The 23,093-nt window shown below is 38.4% G+C and overlaps 1 protein-coding gene across 1 annotated transcript in view; it reads right to left on the reverse strand.

Moving 5' to 3' along the window:
• The window catches only part of NELL1 (neural EGFL like 1), a 266,466-nt gene that overhangs the window by 120,322 nt on the left and 123,051 nt on the right, over nucleotides 1-23,093 (reverse strand). Inside the window, exon 12 of the mRNA XM_082058496.1 lies at nucleotides 15,466-15,591. Coding sequence (XP_081914622.1) covers nucleotides 15,466-15,591 — 126 coding nt within the window. The remainder of the gene's footprint in view (nucleotides 1-15,465; nucleotides 15,592-23,093) is intronic.

The following is a 23,093-nucleotide window of genomic DNA, read 5'->3' on the forward strand; positions in this document are numbered from 1 at the left end:
TAGGTTGCATAATAATAACAGAGCTATCAAAAGAAGATCATTAACTACAGCAGGTTTACCACCTTATCTTGGGATGAGCTTTTCTCATTTTCTGTGAGGGCTGGAGGGGATCACCACATCTCTGACAAATGCTGGTTGGCCCAGCCATTGAGATATAATGGGATTAAAAAACTATAAGCAGCACTAAAGGAAAAAGAACTGAAAATGGCGTGGTCCCGAACTGCATGTCCAAAGGAGGAATCCTCCTAAGTCAGACTTCTATCAGCTGTACATGGAAAAGAGGAGGTGGCATGAGAATAAGATACAAATAAGTTCCATTTGCAAGTGAGAAAAGATACAAGACAACAATGGCCATGGTAACAGTGAGGCTCAGCTCAGAAAGAATAAACTCAAATGAAAATGAACTGAGATGAACAGGAACAGAATATTTAACAGTATTTTCTGGAAAGCAAAACAAAAGTGTATACTTTGTATGCTAACTGAAAAATAAAAAAAAAAAAAAAATGTAAGAGTGGATCTCTACAAGAATGACTGTAATTCTTACAAAGTTTTGCATATTCTTACCGGTAGTTATTAAAAGGGAAGATGAGACAGCATTTAAAAAGCAAGAGGAGAATCAGGAGCATCAGTGTCTGCACAAATTCACAAATGCCACAAAAAAAATGTAGACCTCATTATATAATGTCTGAAATTTATATTTCATTAAGGTTAAACTTTCCTACCCTTCCATTGCATTTATATGCAGTTTAGGGTTATCTTCGAACTGTTACAGACAGAAGAGACGAGACATTTATAGATATTTAAGGGAGCAAAAAATCCCCGCAGTAGGGTTTGGTGTGTAACCTGTGCTTCAGTGTAACACTAAGGCAACTGATTCACAAATACACTAAGATGCTCAATGCACTCTTGTTTTGAAGGATCCTGAAGGATTCAAATGGAAATATCTTAGGACTATAATTATTATTGTTGTGGTTGTTAAATACTCTCTGGCTGTTATTCTCTTTTGACCGTTGCTTCTAACAGTTTGGTTTAAGTCACGTCAAATTCACTTAATCTAATTAGATTAGATATTTCATAATAACCTGACTGCCTTTCCAGACACAATTTTACTTTTATCATCTATTAATTAATCACTTTTTTATATTAAATCTTAAAATGCAAGGACATTGAAAATAAGGCATTGTGGCCAATTGAAATGATACCAACAAATAGCATTTGAAGGATTTAAACAGATAGTAGCAATTATCCTCCTCTTTGTAGAGGATGAAAGTGATAAAAATGATTATTTTTCCAAGATCACTATAATATTCACGTATCTACTTAACTTTCTTCCTTGGAAGGTCTCATTTGTTTTCTTCTAAGAAATGTATAAAAAGATTTTAAAGATTATAATTACTCAGTACTTACAAGCAAATGAATAGCAGCTACGACAAAGGTATGTAAAATGAGTAACAGAATGTAGAAAACTCTCTTACTCAATATGATGAAAAAAGGCTCTCTTGCTGTCAAAATTAAAGGGAAAAAAATCAGACTGGACAGACAGAAACAGTCATTTTACAGAAGAGGTCTAACTGATAAAAGGCTTCAGATGGTATCGAGTTTAAGTCCAATAATATTCAAAATACCAACCCTTTAATGTACAAGGGGAGCATGAATAGTTTCATTGGCTAGGATTTAATTATGAAACTATTGATCGTTATGGTTCAAGGCACAGAATGATCATGAGATGGAACCAAGAGATTCCTTCTATGATGTATTAGAGTTGCAGGGAGACCTACATTTTCTCTGAAGAAACCAGCTTTGCTGTCAGAGAATAAAGACCAGGTCAACTGCAGGTCAAGATGCCAAGTTCTAATAAAAAAGCAATTAATTTTATCTGAAGAAAAGAAACAATTGTGGATTTTAGACTGCTATCTAAAGAGATCTCGGGTAGGAAGACATCCAGGAATACTGTAGACAATAATGGGCCTTCCAGCCTACACCACTGTAATTATTCGGTTTTGATGAGTTCAGCTAACAGAAGGCCAAGTTTACACTCTGGTTGTAGGAAAGAGAAAGAGTAGAAGTTTTCCTTCTTCCCTTCATCTGGGGCGAGCTGAACCACTTCACGCAGCACTATAGGACTACTCAAATTCATTCAAGTAGGTGTTACACGAGACCAGACTCTGCCCGTGCACCCCAAACTCTTCTTCCTGCGGATCCTCGGCTCACACAGAAAGGGCAGGCAATGCAGTTACCTACGAATCATGCAAATATAGACACCATTGAAGGCAAAAGGATAGCATGCACTTCCAATATTAGATTTGCATTTTTATTTATCAGGAGGCGTTGAGTAAGACGAATTTTCTGGTTGCTTTGCATTAGAAAAGGCTAATGTGTTCAGTTGCACTATAAAAAGATTTAACATACTCAATGAACAAAAATGATCATCTTTCATTTCAGGCAAAGCAATGAATTGGGAAGAAATTATTAAATCTTTCCTAACAGTGGAGAGGACTTTTAATTTTAGTTTCTGCAATGCTGATCTTAAAGAGCTTACACAAAAATTCTGAGCAGCAATGTAAGTTTGCCTGGACAGGGTGCTGGACTAATTTAGTACTTACATATCATTTTTAGGCTACCCTGTGCCATACCAAGCAGGCAGCAGTTTAGGTTTATTCTTCCTATGGTACTTATTGTGCCTTTTCTTTACAATGTTTATTTCTAAAAGGTAACATCATATTAAATTGTGAATAATCAGAGAGCGAAAAAACTATCATAGAACCTTCAGGCCACCATTGCTTCTATAGCAAACATGATTTCTGTAAAAATGCACATCTAATACTAGGAATTAATAGCACTAATAATGAACAGAAATAAGAAGAGAAACACCACCTGTGTAGATTTCATAGCTTAAAAAAGGGACTCTACTTTAGATTGCTAAGACTTGATGGAATAATATTAAAAAAAACCTGAGACAATCACCCAAAGTGCTATTTTCAGAAGATGGAAAACACAAGGTCAGAAGACATTTCTCTGCACAAAGTTATTGTGGTCATAGAACTGTCAACAAGGAGAAACACAAGACAGATTCAATAAAGAAATCACTGGAAAAAGTCCTCAATGCTAGTAATGTACTTTTTAAAATTTTTTTTATATTATAAGAGAGATGTGGCTTTCTTTTCATAAGCAACCTCTCTTCAGAAAGCAGCTTGCACTCAAATCTGTTTAGAGAAAAAAAAATGGAGATACTAAAAGACTAAAATAACAGGGTGAGGTCCAGCTGTTTGCAGAGTTAATGCCCTCAATTACTACCTAAACTTGTTTCATTTCTAGTCCCATGCAGCACAGAAAGAGGGAAAAGTTCATCAAAGCAGAGACCAAAACATATAGCATGGAGTCCTTCCAGAGATTTGCTGACAACTCACTACCCACACTGTTATGTAGAAAGGGAAGGAACTTGAAATGTTGCAGCAGATGATTAATACTTGGCAGGCTCAGACCCAGCTTGACAAGACTTGCTTTTGACTGGAAAGCCAAAGGAGCATCCAGCAGCAACCACAGCTCCGCACTTTGCAAAATCTTTCCAATTATTTGAATGTTTCCTAAGTCTCATCCTGACTTTCTGTACAACACATTTACATATTGACTTTGTTTAGTATATAAATCATGAACTATTAAGAGCTGCAGCATGCTAAAAAAACCCAGGAATAACAGGTTTTCATGTTGGTAGTGGTTTACCCTTAAACCATCTGTTGCTGGAAAACGTATAACTGGGACAATTTACAGCACAGGACTCAAAACTGATCTGTTAATGTCCTTCAAGATCTGTCTGAATGTACTGATACGCCCAGAACAATAAGCACTTAACCTTAATGCCACATTATTTTCTATAGTTTTCTGTATTTTATTGTTTTAACTCAACGGCTCAAGTTAAGTCTGTAAGAAAACGAAGCTTTCCAATGGTACAGAAATTTGGACTATAAAGGCAGTTAATCCATTGAAATAATGTAAGAAAATTTTCTTTATGGACTCCAGAAAAAAACAGCAGGTAAGGGCTTCATATTTCAAAAGAAGCATGAATTCCATTTGTCAGTGAATTAATTAGCCTCTTTTCCGCAGCGCAAAAACCAAAATCCACCCGGGATAATAACTGCTCTTGGTCGCCAATCCGATTTATGGATCCTGACAGGCAGCCTAATGGCACAGATTATTTTTAATAAATCAACAATCTCAGAGCAACAAATCAAAAGCCGTAGCAACTAAAAAGACTTCAGAATCCAGTTTGACAGCAGACCTAAATAAGCGTATCAAGTTTGATTTATGCTACATATAAACCCAACCTCTGGATTTTTTGGATTTGTAGGTAACCTCACTTTTAGCAACCTCAATGTTGACTGTTCCCTGAATGAGTATTTAGCCATGTAACTTTTTAATATCAAGGAAAGCAAACAAACAAACAAAATTACCCCCTCCTTGCTAATTAACATGACTGAATTTGTTCCAAGTCAAAAATGCTTATGTGACGATATATTGATAAAAGATATGCAAAAAGAAGCTTGTATATATTACATACCAAAATACTACAGGGCTGTTAAATTCTCCAGCCTCATTATAGCTTTTTTGTTTCCAGGTTCCTTTAAAAAATGTTACATTTCAAATTCCATTACTGCCTTGGATTAAGTCTTTCCAGCTGACTTTTTATACAACTTTTTCAGTTTCTGTGCAATAAAGAAGCCTCTTGCTGCCTTTGCAAGTATCATCCATAATGCTCAGCTGTGGATACTCAATCACTCAAAACTGGCCTTAAATTCTGGCAATCCAGATGGAACAAGGCTGCTCTGTTGCCCTTCAAACCAGTCCTTTCTGTTTCTGCATTATGAAAAGCACAAAGCATAAACCAAGTCCCTATGATCATGAAAACATAGAAACTTTTCTTCAGCATAAATAAACAGGACAAAAATATTTTACCCTTCCAGGTCATTAAGTTGTCTCTGTGTGGCCATGCTCAGCCTTTGCTTGGCAGCTCTGTTCTCTGCCCCATTCTGCTCTCATCTGCCAGAACAGGATTCCTTCCCCAAAACACCTGATTATCTCAGTCTAGCAGCACAAACCGCATTTTCTAAACCGAACCTTATTTGTAAATTCTGAAAAGAAAAAAAAAAAGTACAAATGGTAACAGACTATTCTAATGGGAGCATGATTAGCAAGACTGGGTCATTCATTTGCCTTGCTCTGTCCCATTTCTCTAGCAATGAAGAATATGAGTTATTTCTGGAAGAGTCAGAAAAATCCCCAGTTTGAGCAATTACTACATGCAATCATGTAACTAAATAGGAAGTTTCATACTAGGAGGCAAAAAGCCTAGAGTAGAAAGCATGAAAATATTAACTACAAAGTGATAGATCAAAGCACCTCTCTCTCTCCCCCTCCCTGAGCTATTCCCCACGGCTGCATTTCTTAAGGCCCAAGTCAGTCTGCTTGCCAGTGGCAGCTCCTCTACACCCTTTAAAATGACTTCACAAGCATTTCAGACAGGCAGCATTACCAGATTTATGGTTATTCGCTGATGTTTAAAAATCCAGAAATAAAGTTCGGATAGCTAGGCTATCAGACATACTACCACTCACCTGCAAATATCACCCATAATATATCTGTATATTCTTGTTCATAGACCGAACACAAATTTCCTCCAAAACCAGAATGACACCACCCAAAAGAACAAACCACAGCGCACACCTCCAGAGCAATAGAAAATCTGTCCCGTTCCTCACCCCGTCGCACACACAGTTGTGCTCAAAAAACCCCATTTTTTAAGTTATTGGGGAAACTGCATAAACAGCAAAGTGAGAGTTGGACAATCTACAACTTATGTCTACACATGGCTTGCACAAAACCTCAGCCACTTCAAACAAATAACAGATGCCCATCATTGAACCAGGGTCCAAAGGTCTTTTCATTATCAAAGACTCGTTAGAAGGTGATTCTTTGATCACTTGCATACAGTAATTGATACTCAAGAATCAATAGTTGTTAATAAAATATCAGCTTTCTCCCAATCAATATGCACACTTCTATGAAATATTCAGCACAGGTATAAAAATGAGATCCTAGCAAAATAAGATATATTAATATATTATTTCCTTGTGTATAAAATATACCTTTAGATTTAAAAAGGAAAAACCAAGAAGCCTCTGTCATACACATTTCTCACTGGCAGAAGAGCCCATCAGACATAAGCACCACAAACTTTATGGAAAATTTTCTGTTGAGCTTAACAAGCTTTATATAATTCCTTTGTTTCAGAAATAAAGGCCTTATGCAGGAAATCTTATATCCAAGCAGCAAATAGCAAGACAGAACAGCAGAGCAGCAAAGTGCTGCACATTTCACAGATAAGCCTGGGCAGACTGGCCTCATCCGTCCTGAAACATCGTCTTTCATGTGGAAATCCCCAAGTTCCACACTTGTCAAAGCAAAGTGAATACACTGCAAGTTTCTGGCCTTTCTAGAGGTCCAGTGATTGCATCCCTGACCATTTCCACCATTCCTTAAATCAAAGTGGTAGGAATTTGGCACTTCCATGCTCCAATGGGAGGGGGCTCCTCTTCCTCCGTAAGGTTTTTTTTTTGGAAGAAATGTATATTTATGTGCCATACACTGGGCAGATTTGGTTCACAACAGACTCCAGACACTGCAAGATATTGGAAGATCATTTGAGCCTTTTTTTCCTGATGTTTTCCAACATACTGTGCTCATTATTACTGAAATCAAACAAGCCAATAAGCCATTCAAGCACCAAAAGCAAGCACTATGGAGAGTCTGTACCTGGCCATTAGTCATCCGTCTGACATTTCTTCTTTGTCTGGCTGAACAATGTGTTTGGATAGAAAAAGAGGATATAGCAGGGAAAACAGAGAATTCCTCTCCAGTGTGGTCAGGGTTGTGTCTGGCTAACCAGCCTCTGGCAGCAGATGTGAACACAGCCCAGGACTCTGAGAATCAATACAGGACGTTTCGGCCACATCTGTCTGTCTGACTTGCTGACCCCAGGCACATCGCACCTCTCACTTGGGACCATTCTTTAGAGCATCTTCCCTGACACACGCCAACAATCTTGCAGCTGAACGCAAAATAAACTTGGGGGTGCAGGTTCAGAATTTTCTGAAGGGAAAATAACAAGTTATGCTGAAAATTCCCTTAGAATATTTTTGTACTGTTCAACCATAAACCTAAAAATAGGTTTTAGGTTACAGATGAGAAGAATAAAGCATATTGATGAAAAGAGATTTTAAATATTTAAAAGGGCTGCAAATAGAAAGGTCAAAGCATTCTCATGTTCACTGAAAACATGACAAGAGGTGATAGGCTTAAATTGTGGCAAGGGAGATGTGAGGTAGCATTAGATAAACCTTTCTAAATGGCTGAGTAAGTACTGAATCTCCCTCAGTGAAGTTGTTTGGCTCTTTTCAAGAAAAGGTAAGACAAAGGATGTTTCAAGGTCCATGGATGCTGCCTTGAGGAGGAATGGTGAACCAGATGCCCTTCTCTATGATTCAGTTACTTCCACGATCTAGTAGGAGAGTTCAGTTCTATGTCTGAAGAACAAAGAGTTTGTTACAAGTGGTTTCAAGAAACAATACAGCAGGAGGGAATTCTTTGCTTTTTTGGACAGAGAAGATGACAAACCCTGACTGTTAGAGCACCGAAAAGATCAGAACTTGATTGAATAAACTCTTTCCCCAAAGCAAGTTATACTCCTGAAGGTATTAACACTTACTGGGAAAGCAGATGACTAAAACATGAGAGTTTTTGCTTCCAGCCACTGACATTGATCCTGCAGTCACTGCACGTTTTCAAGATAGCATGTTCCCACTAAGAAATTAGCGTGGTGGCTCTAATTTCATCTCTCACCTCATGGACTGTTTGTAATAACTGCCAGATTTACAAAAGAGATCAACAGTTCGTGGGCCATAGTAATGGATTTAGTCCTATTGTATCAAGGAGAAGTCCTGCCATGAGAGATCTCAGGACAAATGCTGACCAGGTGAGATGGACAAGCTTGCCCTGGCTTGTTCTTTTTTGACAGCTTCATCAGGGGTCATGAATGATTATTAAACCAATATTATTATTAAGCATGAGCTTAATGCTTAAGTTTATACATAAGCATGAACATACATATGCAAAACAATTTGTAATACTACATTTCGGTGATAGAATATTTACCCCCATAAAAGTCTGCAGCTAAGAAATCATGTAAAAATGCTAATTATGCCTAAAGTCAAGAAATACAACTATCAGCATGATTTGCGGTCAGCTCTTTAATTAATTTTAGTATTAATAAAGTTACAGAAAATCAATGTGTCAAAAAGGACTTGAAAGGATTACCAACTGCTCTGGACAAATTAGCAACACTTCCATGCCTAGAGCACAGGAAAGCACAAAGACGTTTAATTAAACTATTTACCAGTGAGGAATTTAAATCACTATAAATATTACATTTTTAGTACTTTTTTCCCTCAGATTGAAAGCACTTAGGAGCAAATAATATGCAGCTTCCCAACGGCATTTTTTTAAAGGAAGGAATGTAAAAAATGTTGCAGTTAAATCCAGTAAATGAAGGTGAATTCAGGAACAAAAGAACGTAATGTGGTTTTTAAAATTAGAGGACTGGGGAATAATTCAACTCCAGAGTAACAAAAGATGTTACAAATCTGCATGGAAAGAGGAAGGAGAAGATTTATAAACATGAAGGTCCTGTGGTTACTCAGGCTCACGCACACTGTGCTTCAATAACCGCTCCTGTTTCTTGTGAAAATATCAATACCTATAAAAAAACCCTCACTGTTCACTGAATCCTCGTTGATATAAGTCTGTGTTTTTCCCACATCTAATTTTTCTGACTCTGTTTACTAGACCCTCCAACACTGCCACTGTCTCAGCATGAATTTGGGCAAGATGCTCCACTTCTCTGTGCCTCAGCTCTCCCTGTTCCAAAACAGCAATTAAATACTTATCAGCCTTCTAGGGATGCACTGAGAAGTTACCTTATCCATGTTAGCACAGAATTCTCTGACAATACAAAAGAATCATCCTTTTTTTCATTATTATAAACAGAGCTTTGCCGTGGCAAGAGCACACTAGTTATCTCTCTGTGGGACTTATCTAAAGCCAAAATGAATGCGACCGAAAGCTTTCTATTGACTTAATGGGTTTTGAGTCAAGACCTCTGCGAGTATCAGTTATCTGACGTGGTGTCGCTCTGTTTTTCTTTTGCTGGATTGATTCAATCCTTTTCTAGTCTTCTGTTGACTTGTCCTGTGGAGCAAAGAAATGGTCTCTGGTGCAGGCAATACCCACCGGTGCATAGATTACACGCTGCTAACTTGGCCAGCAGCCCACGAAGGGCCTTGAAACAAATGCTTCTGCATTTCAAGGCACCTGGAACTAAACAGCATTTCTCTTCACAGTTATGGGAACAGAAACGCGATTGACTATTGAGCTAAGTCCTGTCTTGCCTTTTAGCACCTGACACATAAGGATCTCGGGAAAAGAGAGACCAGCATAAGAGTTTCTTGTACCTGCTGAGTTAGTACCATCATAGTGTCGTCCGTTCAGGTTGGCTTAAAACCAAGTTCCAAATGCATTTGGAAATGCCTGAGTGCTTCCCTGCGGTGAGAGGACAAGCACACAAATCAAGATGTAGCTTGTAGAAGGACAATGGGTTGTCCTCAGCATGTAGAGGACAGAGGAGACTTTGAAGCACGAAATGCTTCAGAGAAGTATATTGATATATTAGTATATATTGATATATTAGTGCCAGGCAAAATCATTAGGGTCCAGATCTGCCTGAGGTCCTTAACCCCAGTCACTTACTGTGCTGAACATCTGCTGCCTAATCGATAAATGGTGACCCATAACTATGACCTCATCCCAATTAATATTTTCGTAAGTTTTCTTTAGAAATTATGTAGTGCTAGGCAAGATACTGACTAATGAAATCCTTGAGAACAGCAGCCTCTGAAGAAGGCTCTCCCCTAAAACATACCTGAAAACTATTCCACCACAGACCTACCTCCCCTGCCCATGAACCCAGACTTGGGTTTCCAGCTCGCAGGCAAGTCCATCAATTCACCAGCTCCGGGGCATCATGTGAATGGTGGTAACATTTGTTTACTGACCTCTGTGAACATCCAAGACCCTGCACAGTACTTCAAAAGTTCAAATGCCACACAAAAAAATGTTATCGTTCCTTTCTTGAATGCTAATCTAGTTTACCGAAAAGGAAAAGGTGGGGGGAAAAAAAGGGTCAGTGGATTAGATTGCAGAAACAGCACTGTCTTTCAAAAAGTGACTATATTTTCAATTGGCTGCCTAAAACCTTCTATTCAGGTCTTTTTCAAACACATACAGTGGTTTTGGATGAGAGGCCAGCAACCTGTCCTTTGAGACTGCCACCTCATCATTGTGAAATTTGTTGCATTATTAGTATTATTATGGGGTCAACTACACCACCTTGAACCTGCCTGGTAAACTCCAGCAACAAAAATCTAAAGGCATCAATTTTAGTGACAGCAAACAATTTAAACAACGTTTGTTCTAACCATAGCAGGAAATTCCTGCAGTTGAGTTGCCTTTCACAGATAAGGGAGGGGAAGAAGAAAAGAGCAGAAGGGGGCTGATGGTTTGGGTTTTGTTTTCCTTGAAATTGAGATTTCTCAGAACTCTACATTCTTCTGTGCTTTAGGCACAACTTTTCCAATAACATGCTGCAGAAAGGCTTGTTCTGAGGTGCATTAGATTCAAAACTCAACGTTACTCCAGAAACCACACAGGATAGAACTGAAGGGGCTTATGGGATAACCTGTCAAAATCATTAGGTTTTCTTACAACTTCTCTACTCATACAGTAAATCAAATTAGCACGTAAACTACAGAGTAGCATTTAAATTCTATGACTTCTTCTAAACAATATTTTTCTACATAACATCAGTTCTCCCACAGAATTAAAATACTGAATGATGTATTTGGAAAATAGTTCCTGTTTCTGCGATACAGGTTTGATTTTTGCAAGTAACCAGTGATGACTTTAGTGACTCCTTGCTTAGAGAAGCCAAAGGTAAAAGAAGTTCTGTGAACATTATCACACAAAATAAGGACTGAAAAAGGGTTAAAAGCACAGTCCGCTATTAAAACCATGCAGAACTGCAAAACTCCACAGTAAAATCTGGAGATGGATTATTTGCATGGAGGAAAAACATCTGCCAGCATAGCTTGGTGCATAAAGAGGAGGATGTCTGCATATAAGTCACACCACATTTTGGCAGAATGTGCTGCTGACATATGTTGGGTGGCCAGATAACTTTCCATATTGTTAATATTTCTTGAAAAGATGCCCCTAGGGCAAAATGGACCAAGTCATTCTCATGGCCAAAGGAAGTTTCTTCATTTTAGAAAAGGTCCGCGAGTAATACATGCAAATAAAGGAATAAAAATCTCTTGGTATTCTCATTTGTAAAGGTCTTTTTTAAGCTTTAGTGCATACTTAGTGAATATTTGTAGGAAATTAAAAAAAGAAGAGAGCATCCAAGTCCAGTAGCAACTACACAAAATGAGACAAACAACTTATTCTTTGAATGACTGCAGGATTTTAGGAGTTTTTCAGCATCTCATGCAGCCCCAAGGAAAACGTTGCAAAATGAGGGTGTATTTTTTTAAATCATCATCATAGATGTTCAAGGCCAGGAATCTTTATCATGATTAGCATGATTATCATGATTTTCTTCACAGAAAATGCCAGTACTATGCAAAACCAGCTGAGACCCATCTGCACTGTTACCTCATCATATCAGCATCATATACCTAGTTATTACAGATAACTTATAGGCTACTAAGATGAAACAGCATTTATTTACTTGATTGAATAGCGGTGGGCCACAGAAACTGTATATTGTAGTTTCAAACTACAGAAAATCAGACACATACATGCGTTTTCAAGATCACACCAGAGAACAGATACAACCCATCAAAAATAAAATGGAGATTTTATTATGCAATTTATAATGCTTCAAAGAGTATGAAATTAAGTAATGCACTTTCGAAGCGAACTCCCCAACTCATCTGATAGAAGAAGGCAACCTAAGAAAACTTATTTTTCAACAAGCAAGCAAAGTAGAAACCTGTGGAAGTCAATAAAGTGGTTGAAATCAGTAGATTCCAGTAAATGAGAGCATCTGGAGCAGCAAATCTTGCTGCCATTTTCAGAACGGGTAAGACTGTGATTTACCTGAGAGCCAATAAATAACCTGTCAGTGTCACAGGAAGAGACTGAAAGAAGCTTCCTATTCAACGGTAGCTTTTCTTAATAAAAGTGTCTTTCACTCAACAACTTAATTATTAACATTTTGATCTCAAAGCTCTAGGACTAGGTGAGCAGAAAAACACTAATGTACCTTTCTTGGTGAACACAGGTTAAATTTATTGCTGGACTGACTAACCTGTCATGGGATGAACCTCAACACACAAAGTCTTTTGTTTATGTGAGACTGAATATTGATTATTTATTAAAATAGCCACTACTTAATTTGAAATAATATTTCAGAATTTAATTCAATTGTATGCTTCGTATAGAATATTATTTTAGTCCCTGTGTCTCTGTGATTGCATTTTCTATAAAATCAGCACTGCTTCCACCACAGGAGCTTCTTACTGATAACCACAGTAAGTTCCGACTCCACAGTTCTCATCATCAGCAATGGGAAATATTATTCAAAAATTGTTTTGGGAAAAAAAAGTTTCATCAACACAAAACCTGCACTAATCAGTTTAATTTGAGCAAGATGCAGAATTATAAGAAAACACATTGTAAGCTTCACATTTAAAATTCAGAAATATCCTAATTAATTTAATTTACCTCAATTCAAATTTGACCTAGCATTTCAATATTCACTTCATCTCTTTTTATAAAGAGAAAAACCCCAATATAAAATTGAAATATTTCTTTCTGACTTAGGGCTTCCACACATCACTGCTTCCCACCTTTTGAAAGCCTCCAGAGCACAGGGCCCAGCCACCAAGGCCACCAAGCAACACCCGGTGACTTTGTAGCTCAACGAATTAGACTCAGACTTCCCAAAACATGATACATCCTGCTCTACAGAATAACTCTGCTTTTAGGTCAACAGTGCAGAGAATACATGCGATGCCGTGCACGTGCCTTAAGCACTTGCATTTGCAACTTGTTAACCCTTCTCCTGAACCCATCAGAGCCTGACCCCACAGACACAAAATTCAGCTGTAATCAGAACGCAAACCCATCTCAGGCTTTCAGATTTGTCCCCAAATGCACGGTTCAATAACCAGATAATGTCTCATTACTTTGTTTGAATAAAGAGGAATAAATTTTAAAAACTGAGTAATAGCCACAGTCTATTTCACTTGTGCCTGCATGAGGGGGAACTAGTTAAGTATTTGGTGCCTGATTTTTATTATTATTATCGCTATTTATTTTTTTTAATATTCATTAGAGGAAAAGCCTGTATAAATATAATGTAAGATTCAAAAACAGGATTAGTGCTTCTACTGCACAATATTTACTTTAAATATTCTTCTTATTATAAAATACTATTATTTCTAGATATAACCGAGTTTCTCCCCATCTGTGTTACATACTTGCTGTGTTTTTTAACTGTGATGTCAAACAATAAGTCATTTTAGCAAGGTAATAAACCTGCAAGAAACAGCTACCTCACTCATTCTATTATTTCATTCTTATACCAGTTCTGGAGTTTTTGTGTGCATGCACTTTAAACAAATGTTGACCCATTAGTGTCAAGCAACTTGTCTTACTACTTTGTATTTTCTCTGTAAATCACACATACCCTGCTTTCTAAACTATGTGCATGCCTAATGACAGTGGCTTGCTGGAAGGAAAGGAATATTAGGAAATTAGTAGTGCATGTAAGAGAAGTGGCAGCTTATCAAAAACACTTTCCTTATCGCACACACATTTAGAACAAAATTTAAGGTCTGAAACTTTTCTGACATGGCAGATTGTAAAAGATCAAGTAAAATTCAAAAGTTTACTTGAAAGACACAGATTATATAGAAATAATGACTCTCTGGGCAAAATTAAAATCAGTTTCCTGACAGCTATTTAGCATCAACCTCCCTCAAGAGGTGGGCAGGACTTCACCCACAGTTTTTATAAACTACATAATCTTTGCTACAAGACATGTTGTAACCATGAAAGTCAACATTTCCTGTGACATTCCCTAAGGATAACGTGCATTACAACAGACAATAATTATTCCGGTCTGGAAATCATTCTCATATTCAATACCCCTGTGCCATCTTTCCACTTGAGAAAACAGCTCACCCAACATAACTCTAGAAATGGTCTTGTGTGAAGCTGACTTATTTCCATTCCAATAAATCTGCCTGATTTTTTCCTCCTTTGCCAGACAGGTGCACCATCAAAATCATCCTGAGATCAGCCTTTCTGGAGGGTTCAGACTGAAAGATGCTATCCCATTAAGTTCAATTGGACTGAGCATTTCAGCAGCTTCTTGCACATTTGCCAGGGAAGTTTCCTTAAAAACCTCTAGATGGAAATGAGACCTAACCACTTTCCACTAAGAATTTTTAGCACTCTGTTTGCTGGCAGGTATTAAAAAAGAATCACTGGATTTATTGTCTAATGCTATCACACTTGTTCTCTTTACTAAATAACATGTGTCACAGTCCTGGAGACATTAATTCTCAGCATTAATAATAACAATTTCCAAATCACTTAACAATAAAAGGGTTTGAGAACTTCATACATTTTCAGTTTTGCTTTTGTATATTTGCTTCAGAAAGCTTCTCCTCCTGGATAATTTCTCATGTTTCAATTCACTGACGAGTTTCAAAACAAAGGTAATGAAACAGCATTTTATCTCATTACCCGTGTGATCTGATCTTGGCCTTTGCACCTTGTACACAAGCCAACCTTGGCCAGCAGAGCTTCAGATTAGACAACAGGAAAATTTATTCATGGAAAGGGTTGTGAAGCACTGGAACAGGCTGCCCAGGGAAGAGGTGGAATCACCATGTCTGAAAGGGTTTAAAAGACATACAGATGAGGCTCTTAGGGACATGGTTTAGTGCTAGAGTTGGGTTATGGTTGGACTCCATGATCTTGAGGGTCTCTTCCAACCAAAATGATTCTATGATTTTATGTTCTGGTTGACAAGAGCACTCAGTGTGTGAACCACAGGGCTTCTTGAGCCACCTTCCAAGTTAATCCCAAAGGGCCCATACAAAGGAAATGGACCTCATATCACATTTACTTATCTCACTTGTGCCTAAATTTTATGTCAGCAGTGGGCCAGCTAGTATGTGGCATTTGGTATGGCACAGGGGCCAAGTAAAAGCTAAGCAATACACACAACACGGACTGTAACGCTACTATGGGTGTGTATATATATATACATATGTAAGAGCTCACCTGTACAGGAGAAATCATCCACACGGACATAGCCCATGACACAGTCACAACGATAGGATCCAGGTAAGTTAACGCACACCGTATTGGCGTGACAATAATGCATCTTGGCAGCACACTCATCAATATCTGCAGGAAAGAACAACCAAAGAAAGTCCCAGTCAGGCTTAGTGAAATCAAAAACATGACACAATATTAGAATAAGAGGAAACAATTCCCATTTACAACTCCAAAGGTAATCTGGTTTAACTCCGGCACTAAAGAACAAAGCATATTTACTAGAAAAGTATAGCTTAAAATAGAGCTAAAACTCCTGATAATATGATAGTAATGGGTTCCTTCCACTGTTCTTGAAATCCTAAAACTTTTTTAACTCTGTAAAAGTAACACATTCATGGTTTTTTTTCCTATGACAATATTAAAAGACAAAAACCAACGCAAATTTTTCAAACACATAAAACAGCACCATAAGTATGAAAATCCTAACTCTGGCTTATCGGTAAACTAATGCACAAAGGCACAGTAGCTCTGTACAACATTATATCAGCTGCAGTGCTGGATAGATATGGCACAGCAACATTTCTCAGGGCAATGCAGCAAATTCAGCTGCAGAGTTATCAAATATCCCAGCCATCCAGATGCACCCCAGTGCTCTGACAGTGCCCTGTCCCTGGAACCCACTCCTGGAGTTACTTAGTCCGTGCCACTTCCACATCTTGCACAAGCAGAATATTGAGCCAGTCACCTAAGCCCATTTAAAACCTGCTTTACATCATCCCAATGCAAAAAAATGGTAGCAACTTGACCCCATCTTCTCTGTTTGCTTGAGCAACCTCTCCTGCTGCTGCAAATCCAAAATTCAAAACTATTTTCACAATGGTGAATCAAACCTATCATTTACCTGCCTGTTTAACAATCCCAAAGCTCTGTGATATTGTAATCTGTGAAATCTTCTCTCTTCCTTCCCCACAAAACCAGGTATTATACTGAAGAATTCTCTTTATTTTTTTTCTCAGCAGGATAGATTTTCTGCTTAGTAGCACAGATTTTACATAAAGTAATGCACGGTTTTCAGAAGATTAATTCTAGTGTGACATACGGCCACACAAAGAATGATGAATCAGACTCATTTTTTCCCCCTTTTACTTTCTCCTTGTTATTGTTTGCTCACACTCAAGAACGGTGTTAATTGACAACACAGCTGAAGAACTTCCTCGGATGGTGGGGTACAGATGAGATGGTCACCCCACGGTGTGGTCTCCTACTACAACCCTCCACAGAGCTACCTGTAGAGACCAAGCTACAACCTCCTCCCACATGGTGCTTATGGGGGACACGATGGAAGTGCCACAAGGAGTTAGTACCAAAACACCAGGATTTAGCCCCAGTAGATGGGGGAGTTTAATTGTGCACATATTGAGTTGTTGGTTGCCTAAATTCAAGTATCCTGTTTAACCTCCCTAACCCAAAGTAGCTGCAGTTGAGATGCACCCACACTTCCCAGTGTCTAAAAATGAAACACATGCCAGCTATACTCACACTTTCTACACTACAGACATCTGTCCAGTAGGAATGACTAGCTAAATGACTTTGTGTTGGCCACCAAACAGCTGTCAGTTGGCAGGAATTTCTGACTGCTGCCAACTTGAGCTGAATTAGAAATGATGGCCTGGAGGCAAAAGACTGTACACCACTGCAAACACCTTGAACTATCTCGTTCCTGCATTTCAGTTGTTTCTATTGCAGTGCCACTTGATGAAATGAATTTTAAAGTGTCGGGAGCATCAATATATGGAAGATAAAAGCCAAGAAAAATCCTCCCACATGTCTTGTTATCACACGACTGAGCGCTAGAGCCACTTGGGAAACACTCAGGTGTTGACGTGTGTTCGCGCTGTTCTGCTTGCAGCCTCTTTTTAATAGGCTTTTGGAGCATAGCTTTGAGGAGTTTTGTTCTTGCATATCTAATAATTTTCTAGCATAAAAGGGAAAGGAAGGAAAAGATGTCTGGAAAGAAAGTAAGAATGTCAAAACAGAAACCAGTTCACCTGAAAATTAACCTTACGCGCTACAGTCTATCTCCAGCTTCCTTCTTGAATTCACCAGACAACATTCCTCTTCTTTCTTCCCCCAAAGGGAAGCGAGAGGATTAAAAGTCTCAAAGGTGAAGGAATTGGACCTTTGATTCATTGCGAGCAAGACCCACATTACTGTAACACAAAACATTAGAATATCCAGAGATAAAAAGAAAAATCACAACCTGTATGAAAATACAGCTGTGGAAGAACTTCTCAAAAGGAGACTAAGGACTTCAAGTGATGACTTGACTATAAATAGTGGAATTGAGAACAAATGACACCGGAGTGCTGCAGAAGTCCTTGAGTCCAGGAAGAAAAAGTCGGGGCCTAACAAAGAAACCAGAAGGAACAAAAGATCCCTCTCTTCAAACTTTGCTCATTTATTTAACTCTCTTCTCAGTTTTCCTTGGTGCATTTTCCATAAAATCTTTTGGTATTTCACATTTTCTTTCACCTTTGCGGTATTAACCTTCTACTAACACACACATTTCCTTTATAGAGGATAATATTGAGAGGTCAAAACCAGCAATAGTATTTTCTTATTAAAGCCTATAGAGCAGTGCTAAAGCTGTTGTTCTGGACTAAAATTCTACAAATTCTTTAAAAGGTTAGGTATTCATCACAAAAAGCTGTGGGTTTTTACTTAATATTGTTAGAGTAAAATCCATAAAGCACATAGTGGTGTATATCAGCTCAGTTGTAATGGAACTCAAATTGTGATTCATGTGTATAGATTGCTTGTCGCATTTGAAATATTAGAGCTCATCTTCTAGTGGTCTTTTGAGGTGATAAAAATACATGATTTATGTGTCTCTCCAGACGGGTGAAGTAGTTTGTTTTTCTTTTAAAAAGGTATACTTATGGTCTTTAAAATGAGACTTGACACAGCATAATGAACATTCACATATCACCAGCTCCCATCTACATAAGCCAGCTCTTTGCAACAACAAAGACTTTGGGGCTTCACTTTTCCAGTGAGGATGGTTACGTTACAGGTGGGCTGGGTTGGGAGGCAAGTGCTGTCCTACTGGGTTCAAGTGTTCCCTTAACAGTCAGCAAAATAGAGTTTGGCGCCTACGCAGAGCTCTCTTTACCACAGTACTCACCTACCCTATAGCTTATCAGTTATCACCGTTACTCCTTAGAGTTCTAAAGAGTGTTTGTGAGTGTATAGGGAAATATACTCTTATTATCTTTTATTATTTGTGCCGGTACACTCAGCAACACTACGAGTACACTGAGACAAAACACAAGAGCAGTATCTCAGTGGAGATGATCCACACCTGACATGCATTTTACTGCACAGCACACACTCATCTCATACCACCAACCAAGCAAAACAAGGTGGGATGGAAAGAAAATACCAATGGTGTTCAACCCATGGTCAGCAAAAGAGGTTTTCTCACCTGCAAATGTACTTGATGAACTTCACAAACCACTTAACCCTCTTCACGCCTGACTTGGAATCCTATTGCTAAATATTTAAAGTTGACAATGAGATGCCAAATCACAACTAGAGAAACTTTTTATTGTTTATCCCCTCCAACAAGTGTCACACCAAACCAAACTAATCTCTGCTGTAAAGAGGGCACAGTTCTTGTTAATGGCAATGAGTTATATCCACACAGAAGGTAAAATGCATGAACAGTTTTTCAAATGGTTACTCTTGTAATAACCACACGTGAGCAATCTTGAAATAAAGCGCACTCTGCCCCTGGAATTGCAGAGCATTTAATAATAAACCATTTGGACATTTGCAGTATCGCTACCTGTGGTTTGGGCCTTCATAGTTTAACTACTGGAAAATAATAACATTCAGATTGAAACCAAATTAAACAGAGTACCAACAGATGACGGATTTGGAAATCTGCTAAGTATCAGAATCGATTACTCCATTTGCAAGTGTCTCTCAACTATTCACTTAGTAGTTGGGGAGCAACATCCCCAAACTTAACTCCGATTTTCAAGCACTCTGTGAGGAAGCAAAGACAGAAAAGCAAACATGGGGGGAGGAGGAAGGAAAAGGGGAAAGGGGAAAAGGGGAAAAGGGGAAAAGGGGAAAAGGGGAAAAGGGGAAAGGGGAAAGGGGAAAGGGGAAAGGGAAAAGGGAAAAGGGAAAAGGGAAAAGGGAAAAGGGAAAAGGGAAAAGGGAAAAGGGAAAAGGGAAAAGGGAAAAGGGAAAAGGGAAAAGGGAAAAGGGAAAAGGGAAAAGGGAAAAGGGAAAAGGGAAAAGGGAAAGGACAACTTTGCAGAAAGTTCTGATCTCTAATTCATTACTCCCAACTAGAAAATATTATTAGCGGGGGGTAAATTCCCCTCCCTGCTTCTTATTCAAGTTAATACAATGCCTTGACTTGAACTATATTAAACCCTGGTGTAAATAATCTGGATTTTTTTTAAAGTAAAATCAACCCATGTTGTTATTTAGATAATACAAAATCTTAAAATATGTTCACAAGCTGATGGAATCACATAAACAGTTTCCAAACAGTGGAGCATAATAGTAGGGGAGCATAAGAGAGCTCCTACAATTTCAGTCACCCTATGCTTATGCAAAAACGAACACATGTTCTTTTCCTTGATCTTTACATTTAGTTTTCATTCTCCAGATTCTCCCTGATTCTTTCCTGCTCTTATCTCCTTTCCACTGACAGACTCACTTTTCAGCTCCCTTGCTTTATTTTTTCCCCCTCCCTGTCTTCTTTCCCATATATCTAAGATACCCCACACCTGTTTTGTACCTTTAGCACAGGGCTGCTTTCTCAAATTGTGCAACACAAGCCTCAGAGAGCCAGAAAGCATCAGACGTCAGCAATCAGCAGTTCCCTGTGGGCTGGCAGCAGCTCAGCTTCCCACCACTGCCTAAGAACAGACTAATTATTGCCTGCAAATGTTCAGGCTAACCTCAAAACCATTTACCAACTTGGGCTCCTTGATAACAATTAATCTCCTCCAAGGCAGGGCTGCCGTGCAAATGCAGAAGACCCTCGTCATTCCTCTGACTTGGACAGATGGAGCTGCTGCCTGCTCAGAGCCAGGGAAACAACCCAAAACAAAAGCAGATCAGCCAAAGGAAAAAGTCCCTTTCCAAAGGGCTAAGAACCATTACTGTAATGTCATTAAGGCACTAACTAGCTAAAAATACCTTCATAAATTAGGGCTGCTGTAACATCACCTGAGAATCCATAAGCAATAAAATAACTATCAATATAATAACATCAGGAAGCATTATCACTTTGACTTTTAGAGCTTCATTAAGGTGGTGCAGCCTCTTCCTCTAGGCACAGCGTAAAACTGCTTTACATACCTACTTAACGATCAGGACAAGAGTATCAATATTCCAAATCTTTCTATCAATTTAAGTGCCCCTCTGGGGATGACAACTGTTTAACAATCCAGTTAAACAAACAAACAAATAAATATTTAAAAACACACACTCACATGCAAATCACACCTGAACAGTCACACTTTCCAGAGCAGACCAGCCCTCAACTAATGTAACATTGCTGAGAAGGACCAAAAAAGCCTTAGACATTCAAATATCACTTAGGCACATGAGCTCCTCTTCTCCATCCTTGTTAATGCTTACAATAATCTACAAATCATTAGTCTAAGTTATGCCTTTTTTTGCTTTTAAAAATAGAGTGTTTTATAACCCGAGTCTCCAATAACCTGGCCAACTCTGGAGCCAGGATATTTCAGCCACAGTCATTTCGTTCATCATCCCTCCAAATATCACAATCCTATCATAAAAGACAGCACCAGATTCTTTAGTTTGCTGTCCACACTATCCAGTGATCCTCTGAGAAGATTTTCCTTTTATTATTCTAGTAAATTCTGCTCCTCTCTAAGGAAAACTAAAAATTTGCTGTTCCAGTCTCCCTTGCACTTTTCCATCATTACGCTGACAATTTACGATGCATTATTAAATGTCTGTGTGGTTGGTTTGGGGGAGATGGTCCATCCTCAAGAGCCTTGAGATCTCTTAGGACAACAGCAGTTTATTTAAATTGAACTTTTCATAAAAGATTATATAAACCAGTTAGAAAGCTGCCACTGACATGTCAGCATTAAAGAAAATACAAGTAATGTGGTGTTGCTTTTAATAGAAAGGAGCTGTTTTCTTAACCCTAAGTGAACGGCTGCTTTCATTTTATAAATACATTAATAAAAAATGTTCACAGACTTATAAATATTACTTTTTTAATGTTTGCAGCTATAGCTCTTAGGGATGATTGATAACTTATTCATAAGGTATCTCTGACAGTTGCAAATAAGTTATTTAAAAAAAAATACGTAGCCAGAATTCACATATGATAATGCAGCTTAGAGAACACAGATTAAAAATAATCACAAAAAGCAGAATGAAACATTTGGGGGAACAGGTTTTGGCTAACGGCAGCAGATCAGTCATTTGCTCAAACATGTCAAAGTAACTAGCAAAAACAAGTCACGATTCTTCACCTATAATAGCAGACACCATGATGCTTCAAACTTAACTGAAATACAGATTGCTTTATCCAGGATTATTCAAGATGCAATTTATTCTTTCTAATTATTATTTGAAAACAGACTGATATTTGTATTTAAGATGCATGGCGGCAAAACGGGCTAGTAAGCTGTGTGCCTGAGTGGGTGTAAAGACTTTTTGTCAAAGATGCTGCTTAATTTGCCTTTCCGCTAAGTGGTTTATGAGAGGCCATATAGCAAACAAGTTACTTTCCTGTTTCAGAGTCCATCTGGCCAACAGGATTCAGAACTTTTGCCCAAGTCAGTCCGACCATTCCTGCTCTCCAGCTCTGGCCTCTGCGACTCCATCAAAGCAGATCAATGTCTTTGAGGATAATTTGCTAGAAGGGATTAATGGATTCTGAAGAACGTTCATTATGTCTTCTCATAGACATTATGGCAGAGAGGTTCTTTACCACCCCCAGGTATTTTAACATACTCAGGAATACCAGCAGAAAGAATTCTCTATTTCAGGACAATGACCTGGTGCCTATTAGGAAAAAAGCATAGAACACCTATACCCTTTCAAGTTGTATTAAACCCACTGAGGAGTGAAGAACAAGATGTTGAATGCATCTGATTATAATGAGACCACTTCAACTAAAATGGAGCTAATCCCAAATAAGCTTGTGTTGGTCCTACAGGAGGTGTTGGCGCTCAGAACTTGGCAGGAGGAGCGAGTCTACAACAGGAGAAGTTGTCCACTCTTTGGTTCAGAGTATCCAGGGGATTTCATGGGTTACAGAACTATCGCTGCAACTCTCGAGAACAGGTCGATGTAATGACCCAGCTGGGATCTGTGCTGCCTCTCTCTATGGTTAGAGTAATATTCTTGGCAATATTAACAAGCACAGCCCAGTAGATAAGAGGCAAATTCAGAGAAAGGTCTAAGATAAACTCAGAAAAAGCATGCAATTCAATTATGATGCATTTTGTAAATTTCTCTTATAAAAATGTGAAATCAGAAATAAGCCCATGTGGTTGTGAATCCCATGATGGCATTAGCGTGTTTTTCAATATTAGTTTTATCTCAAAACCAGCTCA

Source organism: Streptopelia decaocto (assembly GCF_964273445.1).
Source record: "Streptopelia decaocto genome assembly, chromosome: 7".
Classification (NCBI taxonomy): Eukaryota; Metazoa; Chordata; class Aves; order Columbiformes; family Columbidae; genus Streptopelia; species Streptopelia decaocto.